This window comes from Populus nigra, chromosome 2, assembly GCF_951802175.1.
Source record: "Populus nigra chromosome 2, ddPopNigr1.1, whole genome shotgun sequence".
Lineage (NCBI taxonomy): Eukaryota > Viridiplantae > Streptophyta > Magnoliopsida > Malpighiales > Salicaceae > Populus > Populus nigra.
The window spans coordinates 39,877,391-39,898,661 of record NC_084853.1 but is presented as its reverse complement, the minus strand read 5'-3'; the positions used below and the strand labels follow the sequence as shown (position 1 = coordinate 39,898,661).

The window sequence follows — 21,271 nt, the reverse complement described above, 5'->3', positions numbered from 1 at the left end:
CACACACACTAGGATCTTCCTCCATTATTGCTGGCCGTTAACTACGCCTCCGAGTCCTGTTTCGCCGTAATTGGAAAATGACAGTTGCCTTGTTTTTTTTTTTTTTTAGTATTTTTATCTTTATATAAAGTATAAAGCATTAGTTATTAAGAGATTGTTCAGCAATACAATTATATTTTATATTTTTTAAATACATTAAAATATCTAATTATCCCGAACAAATTTATAAAATTGACATGAAGAGGTATAATTGTCTTTTTATTTATTCATGTATAATAATTGACAAGTATACTATTGAATTTAAAAAATTAAATTGGAGATTTTGATCTTTTCCTTTTAGTTTTTTTATTACCTGGATAATCAATGCATTTTTATTTTTTAACATCAATTAAATATTATTTAATTCTATAAAATCATTAGCGTGTGGAAGACACCCATACTTTTTAGGTAATTTGTGCAACACCTCCTGATAGCATAAAATGCTCTTTTACTATATTGTTGAATGTGTCGTCGCGTCCTTTTCCTCCCGACATAACATCTGTTAATATTGATGAGTTAGTTTGTTGTTGGTCGACCTCCCCTTATTCTAAAAAAACATAGGTTGTTTATATATATATATATATATATATATATATAATATTTTAACTTTAATTCTTATTCTTTTTATTTCAAATTCTGCACGTCTAATTTTTTTTTTATATATTAAACATGTCATAAACCTGATATTTTTTTAAAAAACAGACAAATAACACGTTACCAATAACCAATAAAGGCGACCAGAAAATCAAGAGAGATATTTTTTTATCTTAAAATTCATTTTTCAATTATTTTTTAACTGAAAACTCCGAAAAAGCCCAAACAAACTCATTTATGAACTCAAATTATTTTTTAAAAAATGACAAAAAAATCAAATGAAGACTAGAAAACACTCAAATCCAGTGAGTTTTTCTCTCTTTTCAAACCAAAAACTAAGAAAAATAAAAACAAAGTTTTGGATCAAAATGCAACTTCCAAAAACTAAGAGGGTAATAGAAGGAAAGTGAAAATAGGGAGATCAAAAAGAATTTTGTTTTGCTTATTTTAGGTTGGACATGTCAATTTACCTTCTTTTACACTTTGATTATATATCTTTTAATTGTGTTTTCCTATAACAAATAATAAGAAATCAATTTAACAAGGATGCAAGAGGAAAAAAAATTGAAAAAAAAACACCAGCTGTTCATTCTTGTTCCTTTTCCCCAAATCTTGTTATAACTATAATTATAATATTATGTCAAATCATGAAATATTATCCAGTCCCTCCTGTGAGATTGTATACGCGGGTGGTGTGTCGTTTGCAATTGCATAATTAACTTCGTTCGAAAAGGGTGGTTTTGAAGGTGCGTGGAAGGTTTAGTTGCTTGAGTAGCCATGAACATATTACTCGTGCTTTTCATTTTTTAAATAAGCTATTCTGTATAAATTTACTATTTTCAGAGCAATGGAGATTGGAGACCTACTGGTTTTGTCAATCCAAGGCCTATCAAACCATGCCCAGAACAGACAATTTCCCAAACCTTCTCTTCCTAAATAGGCAGTGCCACAAAATATGTTGAAATTTTGAGTGATGCGAAAAGCAACCTAGATATGTTTTATTCCGAATCAAATGGATTCATAAATAATTTAGTTTTACATTATTATTTCAAATCATTACAACAAATAATTTCAAGGCTGACGAGAGACGGTGAGCCCCACAGTAAAAAATTACGCTCTGCCTAATTGTTATAATTAACATGCAGAATGGTTAAAATCTATCCGTATAAGCCCAGGCAACCAAACAAAAATGAAGCAAAAATTGAAAAGGAGAGAGAGACCATGATCGGGTAATTCCGTACCAGAAAAAAAGGGAGATCGTGTAATGGCCTTGAAAATGGGCAGAAGCATGGCATTTATCAATTTGGTGGCATTGAGTTGAGGTTATAACCACACTCTCCAACTGTTGATTGTCATGATAAAGCTCAGAATGATCTCCCGACACTTGGTATTATGTCCAGAGGAGTCCATCAAAGCCAACTTCCAGATTTGTAACCGTGCTATTGCCAAAATCCTGATCTACTGCCTGGTTGTCTTCTAATGAATCCACATATGGCTCTGATAGATCAGAAGATCGTTCAGATGGAATTCCATAATCTTTGAGAATGTGGGATGAACAAGCACTCGCTGCTTCCCTCTCCAGCACAACAAGGTAATTGTCTTCAAACTCAAAAACTAAATATCTGTTCTTGCATGCTGATCAAACCACAAAACCATGAGAACAGAGGTGAAAAGGAACGGGGAACAGAAAACAGAGAAGGGGCAGTGCCACTTACAATCGACAAGGTGTGCTAGGTGATGAATGTTTTTTATTTGAGTTCCATTGAACTTCAAAACCTGCAAGTGTTTATTGTTCTTAGTATATGCAAATAAATTGGCAAGCAGATGCGACTAAAAGTTGTTAGTGGTTATAGATAACTTGCCTGCTGATTGCTCATATCCTCGTATCCAAAGTTGACTTCATTTGCTAAGACCTGTCAGTAGAAAGAAAATGATCAAGGCAGTGACATACCAGGATGTTAAATTGTTCGATATATAACAAAGAATCTAGGCAATGAGATATGATCCTCCATCAGAAAAACAAAGATTTAATACATGCAGAAAACTTGTCACTGTAATTAAAGCACACAAGATAGTAACATCACATAAAGTTGCTAGATAGTAACATCACATAAAGTTGCTGAAAGGATTTCAATTGACGAGAAGTATAAAACTTACCTGTGATAGGATAACAATCTGCTCCCCTTTGAACCTTGCCAGAGAATAACGTGACTTGGCTAGTAGTTTCAGCTAGGAGAAGATAAAACCAATAAAATTAAAATCCAAAAAAGTGTATTGGACACAATGTTAAAAAGTGTTGAAGCAGTCTGTCACAGGACTAACCCCTATAGAGCCCTCGCATTCCTCCCTGCCAACAAGGGAGCAAAATCTCACGCATTAGCATATTACTTACAGAAAGAATACTATTATAAACGAACGGGTTATTACATTACTGAGTGCCTGGAAGTATAACATACTCTATCAGTGGTTCTGAAAGGGGAGTAAACACCAAACCAGCAATTATTAAATACGAAGGCTGACCCCCATCAACATGATATGGAACCTTGAAGCAAGAAGATATGAATCCAAATTTGTTGACATCTAAATCTGAAATTAATCTGGTACAATAACTCGAATATAATGTACAGAGCCAGGATTCTAATGGCATACCAAATGCACTCGAGGATTAAGAACTACTTGAACTTTCATGAATGACCCAGCTCTAATTATGCCAAGCTCTGCTTCATCGCCTGCGAATCTGTATAAAAACATTATTCATTATATAATGGAAAAGTATGAAGCCCAAAGAACATTGATTATATGGATGTTCAAAGAAGAAAAGGCAGGAACAAGGTTATGAAGAGACTGAAAGAAAATTCCAAGCCTGAAATAAAGAAACAAACTAGAATTACGCCCTTTACTTTTGACTAATAAGATAACGGAATGCAATGCGCTCATTTGATCGAAATGGCACTGTTCCTTCACACCCCACATGAACATCGTCAAAGCTCACAATCACGTCCCCCTGAAAAGAACAACTACAATCAAAATTCTCAACAGAAAGAACAATTAGAGGTAGAAAGAAAAATCCATTTAAAGAAGAGATCGCTTGTTCAAGCTTTTAGTCTTATTCATAGATCAAATCATGCCACTAACCCATGCAAGAAAATGAGAAGGATTACCAATTCACACACAAGGACCAAATCTTGTGAAAAAATAAAATTTCCCTGTTTAGAGTAGCTTTTATGTGTGGTATAATTAGGAACCTTTTTTATGAAAAACAATGTATTGCTATTACATTTTCTTTGATTCAGTATTCCTTTATCCTATTGCAGTTAGCACACTAAAAAATGCAGGATGGATATTTATTTATAGATTTGTTTGGATGTAAATATTGAGAAGCACAATAACAATAAAATCCAAGGTTTCCTTCCCGGTAACATTTTAGCAAGAATAGACTGTGCAATTCAAGTAGAGCACGCTTTTGAAGCTATAAATGGCCACTGTACCTCCTTTAAGACTCTATTTGCATCAGCGGTTGGTTCAACTCTCCGTACCAACACACCCTGCACAAACCAGACCTTATAAGGGAACTGCTTAGCAGATTGCACGAAGTTGCAATGATGTTGAGGAATGATAAAGATAACTTTTATTGCATATACCACTTAGAAGCAAAACGAAATTTGTAAAATATGTATTTGACAAAGAGGCATACCTCATTAGACTGTACTTTTAAGCATGCACGTAATGCCGGATTCTCCAACTTTTGCAGCATCACACCAAGTGAAGGAAAGCCTAGAAGTCAATAAAAAGGAGTTTTATTGGGACAATCCCAAATCAACTGCATGATCAAGATACATGCTAGGTTTGCATTGCAAAATTCAATCAGGTGCCAGTAAGAGAAAAGGAACGTAAAACAATTGCTAATCTAGAAAGAAGCAAGAAGTGATGTGATAGATGACACCGAATAGATTCAAAAGGCATTCAAACATTCTAAGGCATCGATATACATGTATATAAACTTTCAGCATCCTTCATAACAATAACAGATGAGAAATAAGAATGTCTATACTAGAGAATAGCCTGCAGGGACCTATTAAAGAACAAAAGTACGATTATAGTCATGCAAAACTAGCTGGTTAAAGGTGGTATTGAAGAGCCAAAAAGAGCAAGAAATCATTATGACTTTTGCAGAAACTAGATAACAAGTAGTTTTATATGATATTGGTCAAAATAAGAACATGAAGTTTTTAGAGGAAGCTTGGTCCTTAAAATTGGCAAGCATGCACTGCTTGTCAACATCAAATTCTACAAATTGAGTTTCAATGCCAGAGCACGACATAAAGAGTGCACAGAATACACCATATAAACAATGTACAAAAGTATCTCACCAGTGTATTTCTCATTCCTCTCAAAGTCCTTTAGAAAATGAGATACTACTGTTGTTGGAATCACATATCCAATATTCTCAACCTCTTCAGATCTGTATACCTAAAAGAAATGTCTCATGAAAATGTCACAGGGAAAGAGATGCTGCAAATAGGAGTGAGTTGTTTTGCTAAATCAACAGCAAAATATGTTAATAACATCAAGAAGAAACTGCTTGGGGAACACTCATTCTTTTATCTAGTCATATGGACAAGTAATTGTAGACAAATTGAAAACTGGTGCATAGCATCATGCCAAAGAACCTACCTGAAATGCTACTCCAATGCACTCCCCATGGTCATTGAATGCAGGACCACCGCTGTTACCTATAATTAGCTAGTATAAGCAGTAGCTATCACAGAGATGGGATAAAACCTTGAAATAAATAAAAGACAGGGGCAAACACACATGCATTGATACAGAGGGGGTTGTAAAAGTGATGCACTCAAATATATATGCAATCTCCAAAATGCAAATACATAACCTGAAGAAGTTTTAACATACAGAATGGATAAACAAATAAATAAGCATATGCATATACACACTAACCAGGATTTATTGCTGCGTCAATTTGAATACCCAGCAAATCAGATGATCCATGAGCATACGATGTAACCTGATGATAATATGTTTGATAACATGATACAGAAAATTTTTTTATACATGGTGGTCAAGGAAGAACATCAAACAGACAATCATTGGCATGCCAGAAATAGATTAACAATTCAAACCTCTATACGAGACACAACCCCCTTTGTCACTGAAATGGTGTCTCCTCCAAGGGGATATCCTACAACTGTTACTGCGTCCTGCCCATTTAAAATGCAGCAGAAAAATGATTTTCTCAGAAAGAAGTACATAGCACTGTACAAAAGGATCTGAAACTTGTAAATTAGGATTAGGGCATCAGTCTGCACTTTCATAGGAAAACTACTTGACCTCGGTGTACACTGTAAATTAAATAAACTATAAATATCACTACAAAAACATTGCCATGGTAAACCCCAAAGGTTTATTCTCATGAGCCCAGAAACATTTGATGCAGGTTTAAACAACTGTGTGATAATTCAGGGCTGTTGCAAATGCTAGAACAAAAGGTTCATAGACCTAAAAAAACACAAGGGGCGAGGGCACTATGACCCTAAGTGAAAGGGTAATTTAACCTGAAGACGTGGTAAGTGTCCAAACTTCAGTGGCTCTGCTCCTTCCCAAAATTCCTCACTTTCTACTGAAAGCAAAGCAATGTCGCAATCAACTCCTCTGGCCAGTACCTGTGTATAAAATCACTAAGAGAACAGTAAGTTGCAAAATCCTAGCGTGTTCACAAGCGAGATTAACCAGTGCAGTTTGCAATTGCATTGGTTCATTTCCTTTGTTTAGTGGCGAATACCATGTCAACTGAAGCATGAGAATATCCAGAAAGTAATGACAAGTTGAAACAGTCATATTATTTGTTTCCAAGGATGGCAGGTGGAACTGCTAATGAGAAAGTACCGGGACTCATAGAGACACCAATATCTCTGCACCCTGCTTTTTATAAAAGAGGCTTTTTTGTTTTTCCAAAAAGAATAACTTCAAACAAATCCACTAAACTCATTAATATTGGTATTTTCATCCAATTTTCTCAAGATCCTACATATATTTACTCCCAAAGTGCATCTAAAACATCCTCTCTCTTTCATTTATGGTTTGGAACTTCAAATGATATGGAGAAAAAGAAAAAATATAGATATTGAGCTATTAAGATCATTAAATATCTTGCAAGTTCCAAAGGGTACAGAAGTACCTTAGCTACGTATTTGGTATCATCTCCCCTTCTCTTCACTTTGACCTACAACAAGAAAAGGCATTTTAAAAAGTTAATTTGACAATCTTTACCTACATATCATGTCTCAAACCAAAGAATATGCAAATGATTCTTAGGTTGTACTGAGCAAGTCTCTACCAATGGCAGGGTGCTCTTATGGGAATTCCAAGCTGGTATTCCAGATTTATCACCATGTCCAGGCCCTATGCATCATGCACTTTCTAGCATGTCCATCAAATGGCAAACCAAGGTCCTCAATAGATGGACTGCAGAGTTCTCAAAGGCTATTGATTGGTGACTCAGTATTTTTGAGTTGCCAGTATTCTGACCCTAAACATTGCTACTTAGATGTTCTGGTCTTTTGTGGTCTTTTCTTGTGGTTTAATCACTTATGGTAAAGGAAATTGATAAAATCCAAACTAAGATTGAAAGCATAGGCTGACAAAACCTGTGTATAGTATTCAACACAATGAGCATTTGTCAAAAGTTTTCCATTGCCAATCATAAAAGCACTGCATAAGAAACATGCAAAGTAATGAAGAAATCAGTTTCCGAGACAAATTCGATTGGATAAATAGCATGTACAGTAAACCAGAAATGAAATAACAATCAGATATATATCTTAACAGAGCCAGCTGCAGCCAAGGATTTCTTATTACCCTGAAAGAAATTTATGGAAGACCTAGAAGGTAAATACTTCAGAGAACTCACCTTCCTGTGCTTGTGTATTGCCTTTGTTTTTGCCAAGGAAGGGAATAATCAGGCTCTGTATGGGTGCAGTAAACCTAGACAAAAAAAAAACAAAAAAAAAAAACATTTTACTAGCAAAGTGCAAGCACTTGCACGAGAAAATGGGTCAATTCTGAAAATCCTTTAAAGTTAGGATTCATCCTCAGGGAATAAAAAAAGACAGGCATATTATTGAGTGACAACAGCTGAGAATACTGTTTAATGGTGACATAAAACTTAGCTTCACATATCAATTTGGACAGCTATAATTGCTGCTCCCAGACCACTGGCTCCCAAAGCATAGAAAGATGAAAGAAAATCACATGCACCCTTGATGCTTGGTTACTTGGTTATGAATACATCGACATCTATAAAGGTAGAAGGAATTTCTCCTTCAAGTAGTTCTCAGAGTAGCTGAGAGAAATATCTCTTACATCCTTGGAGCATCATCTAGCTCTTCGAACAAGACTCGGATTAGACTCTATATATGTAGGACATCCATGGACTGAAAGATAGTTGTGTTAATTGGATTGTCCCATGTCTAGTTAGTCACCTAGTAATGTATATAAGGTAAGATCCTGAGGGTCGCTAATAATGATTAACATAGAGCTTAACAATTAGATGACCTGTAAGTGTCTATAATATAACCATGTCTAGAAGAACGTAACATGTTTAAAGACTATATTAGCAATCACGGGACCTAAACCATAAATTGAATGCTGAAATGACAGGAAAGAACAGTTCCTACCATTCCATCATCATCAATCAGATTGACAGAACCTAAAATTGCAAGGCAGTAGAGAAGATGTGAAAGAATTATTACCTTGACAACTGCATCTAAAAATGCTGCATCTTTAAGATTCTGTGGCTCAAACTGAATTACGAGGCAAATTATAAAACTTGTCTAAATTACTAAAACAACAAAAGCAACACATAAGAAAAATGAGTGCCCGGGATCATACCTGTTGTTCCTTCATATCAAACTTAAATTCTTTCTTATCTTTTCTTTGAGCCCCAAATGACTTAAAAGCCATTGATTGGGATTTCCCTGCATTCCTTTTACCACTGATTCCATCATCATCCTCATCATGTAAAGAGGACCTCTTGTCCTTCGATTTCCCCGGAGACTTCTTCTGCGAGACACGTTCTTTCTAAACACAACCGAACCAAGATTCCCACCAAGTAATTAGTTGAACAGATAGTTTTGAACTTTTTTTTTTCAAAAATGCAATTCCACTGCGTTAAAGCAGAGATTAGTTCTTAATTATGACCTAGAAAGCTGAATTTGTTCAGCTAATTAGAATCCCTAGAGTTTTTTTTACCAAAATGACAGTCGATTATAACTCTAATCCACCACTGAATGTGCATTTATTTGTCTAACGAAAAATAAGAAAAGAGAGGAGAGAGAGAGAGATTAGGGTTTTACATGTTCTCCAGGGCGTCTGCTGCGATTGACGACGGCTTTACAAGTGACGGAAGCAACGGAATGCTGCGACGTGGCGAGATATGGTTGGGAAGGAACACAGCAACGGAATTTAACGGTGGAGGTAACAACAGAGAAGCAGCAGTTGGCGACTGCCATGGCCATGCTTAAATGATGTAGCAGCTGAGTGAGTGAGTCTCTCTCAGCTCAGTCCACACTCAGTGAGTAAATTTTCTTATCTCAGTCCTTTATGTCTGCTTCGCTAAGGAAACCTGGATTGGATTAGGTCACTGGTTTTGGCGCCTTCATTTTTAACCAATCGGGTTGCTCCTTTTTTTTTAATAGTCGAAGTGAACTATCTACGTCTACATGGGTTAAGCGCTGTCGTTTTGTGAGGCTAGTTCGCGCAGGTTAAAAAATAAAATATTTTCCATTTCCTAAAGATTAGCCTGAAAATGTCTTACCGTCAAATGGAAATAACATAAAATAACTGTTTATTAGAAGAAGCTAAAAATAAGGAGAAACAACTTGCCATTCCTGAGATATAAGAGATGAACATTTTTCATAAGAACATTGTATCTATCATCGATTATTGTGTTTTATGTTTTACTCCGAACGTTCTGGAGTACTGAGATTTAATTTATTTTTTATTAAAATTAAAATTTTTAATATTTTTGGATAGTTTTGATGTGCTAATATCAAAAATATTTTGATATTTTTTAAAGTTAAAAACACTTTAAAAAGCAACAATTACCATAATTCCAAACAACATTTAAAAAAAATACTCAATTTTTTTTATCAATTTAAAAAAACAAGTTGCGATAAAAAATAATAATAAATTTCCATACAATTTGTTAAATCTCCTGGTGCTGGAACTTAATGGTCGGGTAGCATCGATTTTCAACGGCAAAGAGCATGGTTTTAATTAAAATTTTGAAAATATTTCATAAAATCACCCATTAAAATTCAAGTAAATTCTAATAAATAATAAATATGTTGTTCAAAAAATAAAATTTTAAATGTTTAGAAACTAAAAAAAAATTGGTTTTTTTTTACCTTTCACTCGACCATTGAAAATTTTATAAATTCTTACGAAATGAATTTTTTTTGGAGTAATTATAGAATGTGTTGTGATTAAAAATGAATTTATTAATGTTTTTATGGTTATGTGGTTTTAGATGAAAACAATTTGAAAATAAGTTGTTGAAAACGAAAAACTCAGACAAAAATTTGAAAACATTTCCGGTAAGAAATCGTGGCATGTTTAGAAAAAATTGGACTCCTTCCAAAAAAATAATTCATAATACCTAAAAATGTATTATATTATACTTTAAAACGTGTGGGGAAATTATTGTGCTAGTACTGTGTATATAAAGTGTTTGTATTGCAGACCACACTATAGATGTTCATAGAACTATGTAGCGTTGTCTTTTAGTACTGTGTACATAAAATATTTACATTATAAACTACATTATAGATATTTGGAGGACTATGGAGGCGTTATCTTTTTATTTTTTATTTGAAAAGTTATTGGGTTTAGCATGGTCCCCATATCTATTTCTCTTGGATCTGACTTGGCCTATGGAACTAAGAGTTATAAGAAATTAAAAAAATTAACCAGGATTTTTATTTAAGTTACTTGAAGGATAGTTTAATTTTTTTATTAAAATAAGCTATAAAAAAATTAATTAGGATTTTTATTTAGGCTAGCTCAATAATAGTTGAATTTTTTAATTAAAGGATATAAAATATTTATAAAAAAATATTATTTATGATACTTAAAGGGTAGTTTAAATATTTTTTTATAAAAAATAAAAAAATAATTAGCATATCTTTTTAAGATACTTGATAGTTTAATTTTTTTAATAAAAAATAATATATATATATATATATAAATTATTTAGGACATTTTAAGATAATTTTAATGTTTTTTATAAAAAAAAATAAACAAATATTATAAAAAAATTAACTAGATACTTAAGGTAGTTTAAATGTTTTTTTTATATATATAAAAAAACCTACAGATATTTGAGAGAGACCGTCCTTTTTATGAAGTAGGGTAAAGCAGAAGTCATTAGTCAAAGCCAAAAAAAAACTATCCTTCGTCTCAATTAGTAGCTCCAACGGGAACGGTAAGAGAATAGTTAAAATATCTGCTTTCTTCCATGAAAGCAATTCCTCGGTGTTCCTCGAGAAAGCCAAGACCATCAAAGCAACGCCATGAAGACAGAGGAGGTGTCCTCTGTAACTTTCTTGCTCTGGATTTTTCTTGACGGACATAAGAAATGTTATAGATTGTTAAAGTTGAAATTGTTGTTTTTGAGCTAAGTTTAAATAAAGGATCGGGTTTGTTTGAAAGTGTGTTTGTAGTTGTTTTTCAAAGTATTTTTTATATTAAAATATATTAAAATAATATTTTTTTTTATTTTTAAGATAAGTTTATCAAAACTATTTAAAATATATTAAAAAATTAATTTTTATAAAAAAATTAAAATTTTAAAAAACAGGAATTGTTATATGTTTCCAAACTAACTCTATATATATTATGCAAAAGTTTCGAAATAAGTGAAAATTGCAAACTAATAAGTTACTGTAAACGATAGATTATTTGTATTCAAAATTTTATTTTTTCTCTTTTTATGCAAATAAATGATCTCAACAAGACTCTTATAATTTCAAAAATTATATATTTAAAATATTCACTTACTTTAAAAAGTCAACAAACAAACTGAATGTATACCTAACAACTTTTTACAGGAACAAAATCCCAAGTTCTGCAAAGTTGTTTAAGAACCTTGTAAAGTTTAAGGTGGTTAAATTGAACAAAAAATTTTATTCTTAATTTTTAAAGTTTGAATTAATGAATTTTTTAGGTTTCTTTTACCATACATCAAAGTAGATGATGATAAAATCCTCTCTATTGAAGTAGTAGTTGTTACAGTAATATTGGTTGGAACAATCATTTTCTAAGTTGAAGATATTTTGATTTTTTATAAAAAACAACCACAATTTTATAGATAAAAATTTGGCTTGAAAAAAACAAGAAAGGATCTCATATTATCATATATATATATACACAAACTAAAATAAAAATAATTTGCATACTTAATTGTTAATGAAACTCGGAAACACAAAAGATAACAAGTTGTTGTTGTCAATGATAGATCATAATGATAGATTCTCTATCCCTAAAACTTTGTTGTTAGGTTTTTTTAGTGTAGAATAATGATATCAATAAACCTCTCAAGATTCTAACAACCATACTTTTAAAATATATATTTATTTTAAAAGTCAATGAAACAAATGAATATATACTAAAAAAACTCTTTACAAGGATAGAAACCTAAGCTTTAAAAAGAAAGAAAATAAAAGCAAAACATAAAAGAGGAAGGCTAGAGATGTGCTATTTATACTAATTTTTGAAACAAAAAATGATGAAGAATTGATTATGATAACTACTAGAATTAACTATAGACATTTAACCTTAATTGCCATTAAAAACTCATCAGTTTTTAGCTTTAAATCTATTTCGTTTTTCATTTGAAAAAATTATTTTGGAAGATGAAAATAATTTACTGTTCAAACCTTATATCTACGTGCTTATAAAAAATAATTATTTATAAATTAAAAATTTATTTTATAATAAATTCAAATTCAAATCTAAAATAAATTAACAAAAAGCAAACTCATGCCCTTGCCTTCAAGTCTATGTTGAACCTAAAAAATAAATCCACGCTATTTTGTTTAAGTTCATTTATAACTATTCAATTTTTTATTATATAAAATTATAAGAAAATCTTATTTTACATGAGGTAAAATTTTAAATTTCTTTTTGTTAAAAAACTTTAATTAAAATTTTCATGAAACATGGTCTATAAAACAAATTCAAACAATATCGAATTTCGATGTCCGAAAAAGAAAGAAAGAATTGAAGTCAGCACAAAAGTAAATGACATGGGGAGCAGACGGAAGTTGCCATAAAAGACATGGGGCGAGACACGGTGGCAGCTGACAAAGACTAGAAAAGGAGGAAAATATGAATGAGGGAGGACGGAGATTGCCATGGCAGAGGAGGAAAAAAGCAAGGGAAAGGTGCACGCGGGCAATCAAATCACACATCGAAGAAATCGGCCAGCAGAGTAGCAAAAATCGCCAACACAGAAAACAAATGAGAAAAACACTGACCCCATATGGCTTTAGCCTCAATATTCAATAGCATGATGAAATAGAAATAGCACCATACCACTACTCTCTTCTCTGTTGTTCAGAGAAACACACTCACACACATTCACAAAGAAAGAGAGAAGAAAGAAGAGAGAGCAGTTTTAGCTGGTTTATTGTAGAAACAGTAGTGCAACCAGCCAGCATCCCCATCTGATACTCCTCCCTCCCCCATAGCACTTCAATTTCAAAAACGTTACATAACATTTTGAACAGACCAAAGCTTGTTACGTACCGAGGGCGTGGCGGTGGTGGAGGAAACGGATCAAAATTTTTAAGAAGAGCATCGCAATAGCCATTGCATAGGTGGACACGGGACACCTGACTGCAAACTTTGTTTTCGTCTTCTACTACTACACTGCGTTGTCAGTCAGTCAGTCAAAAGCAGGGGCGAGGACAGGGCTTTTTTTCTCTTTCTCATTTTTACTTGCGTCAATCTTGTTTTTGGAGAAAAAGGAGAAAGAGAGAGATGGGTAAGAAGAGGAGTGTCGCTGGTGAAGCAAAGACGTCAAGAAGTCATGAGGTTGGAGTACTCAAGACCACTAAATGTTTCAACAATGGCTTGCCTCCTCGCAACCCCCGAGGTCTTTTTTTTTTAATTATTTCCTTTTCTACGCTTCTTTTTAATTACAGGATGACATATTTAGATGGTCTTTTTTCTGTAGACAGAGAGAGCTTGATTTATCTTTTATGTTCATGAACGTTTTATGTTTTTCTGTCTTTTTTTCTATATATTTTGGGATACGCGAATTCAATTTCGTTGTTGATTTATTTTAATCTTTGTACATTCATGATGTCTCAGAAAATAAAGATGATCTATACAGAGAACTGTGGCATGCATGTGCTGGTCCTCTTGTTTATGTACCGCGAGCTGGTGACAAGGTTTTCTACTTCCCTCAGGGTCACATGGAACAGGTTCCACTTTCCACCGTTTAATAACATTGCTTTAATTTCTTTCTTGAATTTAACCATCTCCTAATCTTTTGCACATTACAATGGTTGAAGAAACAAGATTCTACTCCATTTTGTTTCATACGAGAATTATTGCCTTGAATTGTTCCGTCATCGAGTGTGAATTTATAAGAAACAAGACAGGATTGTTTTTACTGGATTCCCAAAATGTTCATATGATGCATTACAAGAAGGTGCTGAATTCGTCTGTGAATACCCAGAAACAAGTTTAGAAAACTAATTGTTAAATTTGTTTGCTCATAGCATTTGAGTTTATATTTTTGTGTTCCGAAATCTGCTACAGGTTGCAGCGCGCATGAATGAAGAAGGTAAGATGGAAATGCCCATCTACGATTTACCTTACAAGATCCTCTGCAAGGTTGTCCATGTTGAGCTTAAGGTATTCCATTTTCATGGCATTGCTTGTTTGTTTCATCCATTTGGAACGATTTATATGGTTACATGGTCAAGACTCATCATAGATAGGCTAAAAATTTGTTGTATTGTGTGAAGTTAAAAAGTTTTCTCGTGTTCTTAGTGTTTTTTCGTGATCTTGCAGGCTGAAGCTGGAACTGATGAGGTGTTTGCCCGCATAACTTTGCTTCCAGTAGCAGAGGTTAGCTAGCTGCTGATATTGTTATTTAATCTGCAATATTTTATGTTTATAAATTAATGAACTCATTTCATGTTTTCGATGAGGGTATATCTATATACATCTAGATCTTTCTTTTCAATTAATATACAGGACTCTAGTCGTCAGAAGATAAAATTGTCCCTTAAAATTCCACGGAGATGACCCGAATCTTTCTCTTAAATTTTATTTATTAATGTTTTTGTTATTTACCTCATCTATCAACCCATGTTTATGCGCTGTTTCCCTTCAGGAAGATGAGCTAAGCTCAAACAAAGATGGAAAGTCCCTTCCCTTGCATAGAAAAACTTGTGCACGATCCTTCACCAAGAAGCTTACTCCATCTGACACAAAGACACATGGTGGATTCTCTGTTCCAAAGCGACATGCTGACCAGTGCCTTCCTCCTCTGGTTAGTATCCTTGTGATTTACTTAGCAACTGTACTTTGTACTGTGAGAGTTGCCACCTTGTTGGATTGGTTTCTCCAATTGTGGCAATCAATAACAACATTGTGAGCCCGTTGAGCTGTCATTCTGACTCATTTTTCACCCCAATGATTTTAATTAGATAATTTCTTTGAATTAGGCAGACGACGAATCAATTCCCTTATTGAATAACTGTACCTTGTCAACCTATGTTGAACTATTTGGACAAGGTGATTTTGTATTCATATGTTATAGTTGGTGGTGCAGGACAAGTCTCAGCAACCCCCAGTGCAGGAACTTCTTGCCAAAGACTTGCACGGGTTTGAATGGTGCTTTAAACATATCTATAGGGGTAACTCCCACTTAACTAGAGATCTCGAAATATCTAGGCCCGAAATAACTCAGCTCTACTTCCATTCTTTAATATAGTGTTAAAGGATATGCATGTTCATAATTCGTGTGCGTTTATTGTGTGTGAAAAATGAAGCATAGCCTTTTTTATCGTATGTCCATATTATCATGTTCATAAATGATAAAGATGAGGCGTTTCTATCTCTACTTGGAAAATGTAGTTCTGAATCTAATAATGCTGAAGGAAAAGAAAAGAAAAATGTATTTCATTGTCAAAATTAAATGACAACATGCTCACTCCAATTCCTTAGTAGTCCGCAATGAATTACAAGTTCCATCAAATGTATCTCTATAATTATTTTTAATCTTTTTATTTTTGACTGAATCATTGTAGGTCAACCAAAGAGGCATTTAATTACTAGTGGTTGGAGCACATTTGTGTCTTCAAAAAGGCTCGTTGCTGGGGATTCATTTATCTTCCTTCGGTCATCTCCCTCTCCCCCCCCCCTCCCCTCCCTCCTCTCTCTCTGGTGTTGTGTGTATTAAAGGATTTGACATTTACTGCATGAAGTTTGTTAAATTATCATTGTATAACTTGTGTTTTCATGTATCTGCTAAACATTGTCTTTAGTGACTAACCATGATATTTTTTTTCTGTCTCTAGCCTATAAGTCCGTCCTGTTATGTATCAAATATTAATTTTAGAATAATTGTAATCTGTTACATGTTCAAGTTTTATTGATATCTCTTGATTTGTCAGATGAATAACAATATTTGTTTTCAGAGGTGAACCTGGAGAACTTCGAGTTGGGGTCCGCCGAGCAATGAAGCTAGAGAACAATCTATCAGCAAATGTCTTATCTTCCCATAGTATGCAACTTGGCATACTTTCCAGCGCTTCCCATGCCATTACTACTGGAAGCATGTTTACAATCTACTTCCATCCTTGGTGAGTAATAGTCATGTGGTGACTTCTGAAGTTCTTTGGAAAAAGGTCATTGACTCTAGCAATTGTAATGGGCTCTCTATGTTTTCAAGTTTTGAGCAAGGAACTTTTTATGCCTTTTTCAGGACAAGTCCTGCTGAATTTATCATTCCATATGATCAATACATGAAGTCAGCTGAAATTGATTACTCTGCTGGGACAAGATTCAGAATGCTGTTTGAAGGAGAAGAATGCGCAGAACAGAGGTGCCAAACCTTTGGAACATATTACACTCTTAACACATTTGAAAATTTTTGAATTCCTGTGTTAGCCAACTGTTGAAGGCATTTATGTCTGTAATCTGTGGTCACTATTTGGAAGAACAGCTTAACTTTCCACTATTGCTGTGGTTTAACATGCTATAACACCAAATAAATGACAATAATACACAGTTATTGGCATATAATATAGCCACGTTCTTCCCTTTATCATCTGTTAACCACATGCAGTCACTGTACATTTAGGATTGAAAGATTTGAGGGCACTGTTGTTGGTACTGAAGATGTTGATCACATTCGGTGGCCCAACTCAGAATGGAGAATTCTCAAGGTACAAGCTTTTTTCTATGATTTAAACCCTCCTTTTAGCCTCTTGAATGGATTCCATTTGTTATACTATTTTAATAACATCGAACCCTTACAGGTAAAATGGGATGCTGCTTCAGAGCCATTCGTGCATCAAGAACGTGTCTCTCCCTGGAACATCGAGCCCATAGAACCTATAAGAACGAAGCATGCTTCTCTTTTACACCTACATAAGATGGAATGCATAGCAGACAAATCACTTCCCAGGTTTCTTATCTCAGTCAAGGAAGGTCAGTATTTATTTATCCTTGGAATTTTCTACTTTTTTTAACTCTTCATGACTGCTCCTAAATTTAGAAAATTAGAAGTAAATTTTGCGTTTGCTTCATTTTATGCTCTGACTGATCAAAATTTCTTTTTACTATCAGGATTATTGCATGGTTCAGATGAGCATGCAAATGAAAGCCTCGTGGAGGTCTTGCAAGGTCAAGAAGATAGGGACACAAGTGCTAATCAATTCGGTGCCTTTAAACAGCCTCCAGTACCACATTTGACTTCTCCTCGAAATCCTGATTGGAACCGCTCACCAATTGGACGAGACAATCAATTGCAATTTTGGATGCGTGGCCCAATTTATCCATGTCCCAGCAATACAGTATCATTTCCTGGTGGAAACATAGCAAGGTTGGGTATTCCTAATAGCCGGCACTACACATTTAACTCTTATCGAGTCCATGATAATGCTGTTGGAAGCAGAAGCTTGTCAGTTCCAAATGTATCTCACAATTCTGGGTCTCAGAAATGGAGAGGTTCTGAACTGAAGCATGCAAATGAAGTTCCACTTGCTGCACCACACAGGTATATGCTTTTTGGTGTCAATTTAGTAAGTAATTCACCGGAGCTCCCTTCATCACAAGTTACCACTTCTGTTGTGAATGAAAGTCACAATTATGTTCCCGTAACATCTCAGTCAAGTGTTTCAGAGCCATCAAAGAGTACATCAGGTGTTAATTCAGAAAAACAATGTAAGAACTGTTGCTCTGCAGCTATTCGGAGTTGCACAAAGGTAAACTGATGTTTGTTTTTTTATTTTTTTTGTGTGTTTTTGGAAGTAGACTTTTAAGTTGCACTTTTAGAGGAGCTTCACATATGAAAGCATCTGCTAGCAAAACATTTTTTTGTAGGGGAAGGCCTATCAAGTCGCCTTTACATCATCCTTTCTTGAAATTGCTTTGGCACACCCTATATGTGCCCTGATGATTGTTTTCTTATTTAAAATTTGAGATAGTAGTCTCTCTTTTAGGTGCTCAAATATGGAACTGTACCTGGAAGATCTGTTGATCTCACACGATTGGATGGGTACAATGAACTCATTTGTGAGCTTGACCTGATGTTTGATTTCCAAGGAAGTTTGATTGATGAGACCAGTGGGTGGTATGTAGTGTACTCCGACAATGAAGGGGACATGATGCAGATCAAAGATTGCCCGTGGCAGTAAGTATCAAATGCTCTAAACAGCTTGTGTAGTCTTCAAAAAGAAAAAAAAAAGAAAAAGAAAAAGAAAAAGAAAAAGAAAAAGAAAAAGAAAAAAGAAGAACAACAAGAAGAAATGAACTAGCATTTCATTTGCATTGCTTTATGTTGAATTTGTAATGGTTAGCTGTGAATTAATTTGGTATTACTGCTATTTAAAATGCAGGGAATTCCAATTGACAGTCCGAAGGATTTTCATCAGTCCTAAGGAAGACATTGGCAAACTGAATCCACTATCACCAAATCCATCGCCTTCAGGTTAACTGTTTACCAGGTCACTTTGTGCCTTGTGTTCATGGGCTTCCATTCATAGATTTGTGTGTGTGAAGAGATGAGAATGAACTATATCTTAAGAATTACACGTGTGTGGCATCATGTTGATGCAAATAAATCTGAATGCAGTACTTATGCTCTAAACTAGTTTTTTTCTTTCCTTTTCTCTTTTAATGAATACTTGGAAAAGGATCCGTATGGCCAAACCCGACTAGTTTGGGATAAGGCTTTGTTTCTGCTGCTTCTGCTGCTGTAATGCTTGGAAATGATGTTGATACAGCTCTCTATGCTTACTGTGAGAATGTTATGCACCGATTAACTGCATGTGAGTGCACAGGGTTTATATCCAGTGTATGATGATAGTGCCTTGTTTGAGGGAATTCTAACACTACTTATGATAAGGATCCCTTTTGAACATATTGAGTTGTTTCATTTTCATTCCTCCTGGTCGGAAGGCACATCAGTTTAACAGATGCCAGGAAGAACAAAAGGTCTTGGACACGTAATGGATCTTCAAGTACTATTTCTACGTCTCCTCGACCAAATCTGTGCACATTAGAATTACTTGTTAATGGTTGATCGAGTCCTTTCCTACTAGCTTCCTGAGATTTTGCCAGCGTTAGTTGACAAAAATCTTACCCCTAACTTGCCAGGAGCTTCACACAATAACCACATGCCTGCCTATTTCAGTTTAGGAAAATGCACGCATACATAATTGATCTTCTCTGAAAAAACCGAGGAAAGTCATAATCATTCATTTTTTTTCTTTCTCCAAGAAGTTTGTAATTAAGATACCTCTCTGATATTTATACACCAGTTGGAAGAAATAGTGTGCTGGTTTTTCTAATGGCAATTGATAGTTGATACAGCCAGTGAAATATCAAGAAAGTAAGAGGGTTGAAAAGAAAATAATCTTGACGGATCCCCCCCCCCCCCTCCAAAAAAAAAAAAAAATTGTGTTCAGAAGGCGTTAAAGTAATCAATCCCTTATCCAGACAGAATCCACGGTTTCCTTTTCCTGCCATCCTTGAAACTCCAATCCTTCCTTCCTTGTTGTCCCGCCTTCTTCTTCTTCTTCTTCTTCTGATAAAAACAAGACGAAGAAGAAGAAAGGTAAACCAATGAGGCTCTCCTTAATGCCATCCTTATCCACTCCACCAAAATGTCAGAATGTAACCATCAATAATAATTACAATAATATTCCTTTCTCGGTTATCAACAATGGCAACCCCCTCCTCCCAATTCGCACACTAGTTGCTTCTTCTCACTATCCAATCTTGTCTAATTCAACCCCAATTTTTCGACCGCCCACTGATGTTGTTATAACAAGATGCCAGTCTTCTTTTTCAACCCCACAAAACAGTCAAGAATATGGCGATGAAGAAGAAGAAGAAGAATCCCTTGTTCAAGACCTTAGGGTCCCTACTCATTGGTTGCTCCCTTCCAAGGCCATGGAAGTAGTTACCCGCTTTCTTTCTTTCTTTCTTTTTTAATTTCGGGGATAGAATAAGAATAGTAAATGGGTTTTGAATCATGTCCATCTGACGTTGTGCAGGAATCGCAGTGGCTCAAGGTTACCCTGCATAAATGGTTGGATGATGAGTACTGCCCCGAGGAAACCAATGTTGAGATCAGTAAGGTTGCTGCTCAATCATACTACAAGTCGTTGCTAGAGAAACAAACAGACCTGGGTGTCATCTTGTTGAACATGGCTAGAAATTTGGAATCTATCTCCTATAAAGAAAGCTTTCATGGGGCATTTTCGTCAGCTAATGCAGCTGTGAACTTGATTGTCCAACGGATAGAGCTTCAAGGTAAAACTTTCTGAGTATTTTTAGATACCAACGGTTTTGCAGGACACCATTGCTTGTTCTATTTGTCGCTTTCGTTTTAGATTTTGCATTTCTATGGGAATGGCACTCTCTCTTCCCGCAGAGAAATACACAAAAGGAAGAAATAGAATGGGAAAGTATGTTATACTTGAAAGAACTACGATTTCTAAGTTGCAATTGATTGTGATTTGAATCTTAAAACTCTATTTTGTTGTTTTTGTGTCGACTCAATTTCTCATATCTAGCAAATAAAAGGTTTTTTGAACTTTGACTAATTAAGAGCTACAATAATTATTACATGCGTCAAATTTTATGCTTTTGCCCCAAAATTCCCATGATAATGCTTTGGCCCTTATCTTGAGGTATTGATTGGTGCATTCGTCGGCTTATTTGTAAGTTATTGATAACTCTGAATCTAAACTGGCATTGGTGTTACATTTGCTTGAGTTTTAGTAATAATCACTGCCGGTCCTATGGTGTGCATAGGGCGTTTTGTCAAGTGAGGAAGGAGAAACAAAAACTGTTACGGGGTTGGGAATTCCAA

The 21,271-nt window shown here is 34.6% G+C and overlaps 3 protein-coding genes across 3 annotated transcripts; 2 read left to right on the top strand and 1 right to left on the bottom strand.

Annotated features, from left to right (window-relative positions):
* Positions 1–1,629: 1,629 nt before the first annotated feature.
* On the bottom strand, positions 1,630–9,313 carry LOC133682867 (protease Do-like 2, chloroplastic). The gene is made up of 21 exons (XM_062106410.1): positions 9,003–9,313; positions 8,539–8,727; positions 8,400–8,450; positions 7,559–7,632; positions 7,296–7,359; positions 6,827–6,871; positions 6,204–6,311; positions 5,772–5,849; positions 5,590–5,656; positions 5,308–5,366; positions 5,004–5,103; positions 4,328–4,407; positions 4,122–4,178; positions 3,534–3,637; positions 3,283–3,370; positions 3,090–3,175; positions 2,956–2,980; positions 2,791–2,862; positions 2,496–2,546; positions 2,349–2,409; positions 1,630–2,268 (listed from the first exon to the last, which is right to left on the bottom strand). Exons 1-21 carry the CDS (start codon positions 9,162–9,164, stop codon positions 2,024–2,026), a joined length of 1,866 nt encoding a protein of 621 aa, XP_061962394.1. The 5' UTR covers positions 9,165–9,313; the 3' UTR covers positions 1,630–2,023.
* A 3,718-nt stretch (positions 9,314–13,031) lies between these two features.
* LOC133682305 (auxin response factor 4-like) lies at positions 13,032–19,174 on the top strand. Its single transcript, XM_062105588.1, has 14 exons — positions 13,032–13,804; positions 14,023–14,135; positions 14,476–14,571; positions 14,731–14,787; positions 15,056–15,214; positions 15,497–15,581; positions 15,975–16,065; positions 16,365–16,529; positions 16,652–16,771; positions 17,030–17,114; positions 17,208–17,379; positions 17,518–18,155; positions 18,393–18,583; positions 18,789–19,174. Exons 1-14 carry the CDS (start codon positions 13,690–13,692, stop codon positions 18,883–18,885), a joined length of 2,184 nt encoding a protein of 727 aa, XP_061961572.1. The 5' UTR covers positions 13,032–13,689; the 3' UTR covers positions 18,886–19,174.
* A 660-nt stretch (positions 19,175–19,834) lies between these two features.
* LOC133681767 (uncharacterized) lies at positions 19,835–20,928 on the top strand. Its single transcript, XM_062104898.1, has 2 exons — positions 19,835–20,352; positions 20,451–20,928. The coding sequence occupies exons 1-2, from the start codon at positions 20,017–20,019 to the stop codon at positions 20,721–20,723; spliced, it is 609 nt and encodes a 202-aa protein (XP_061960882.1). The 5' UTR covers positions 19,835–20,016; the 3' UTR covers positions 20,724–20,928.
* Positions 20,929–21,271: the final 343 nt, after the last annotated feature.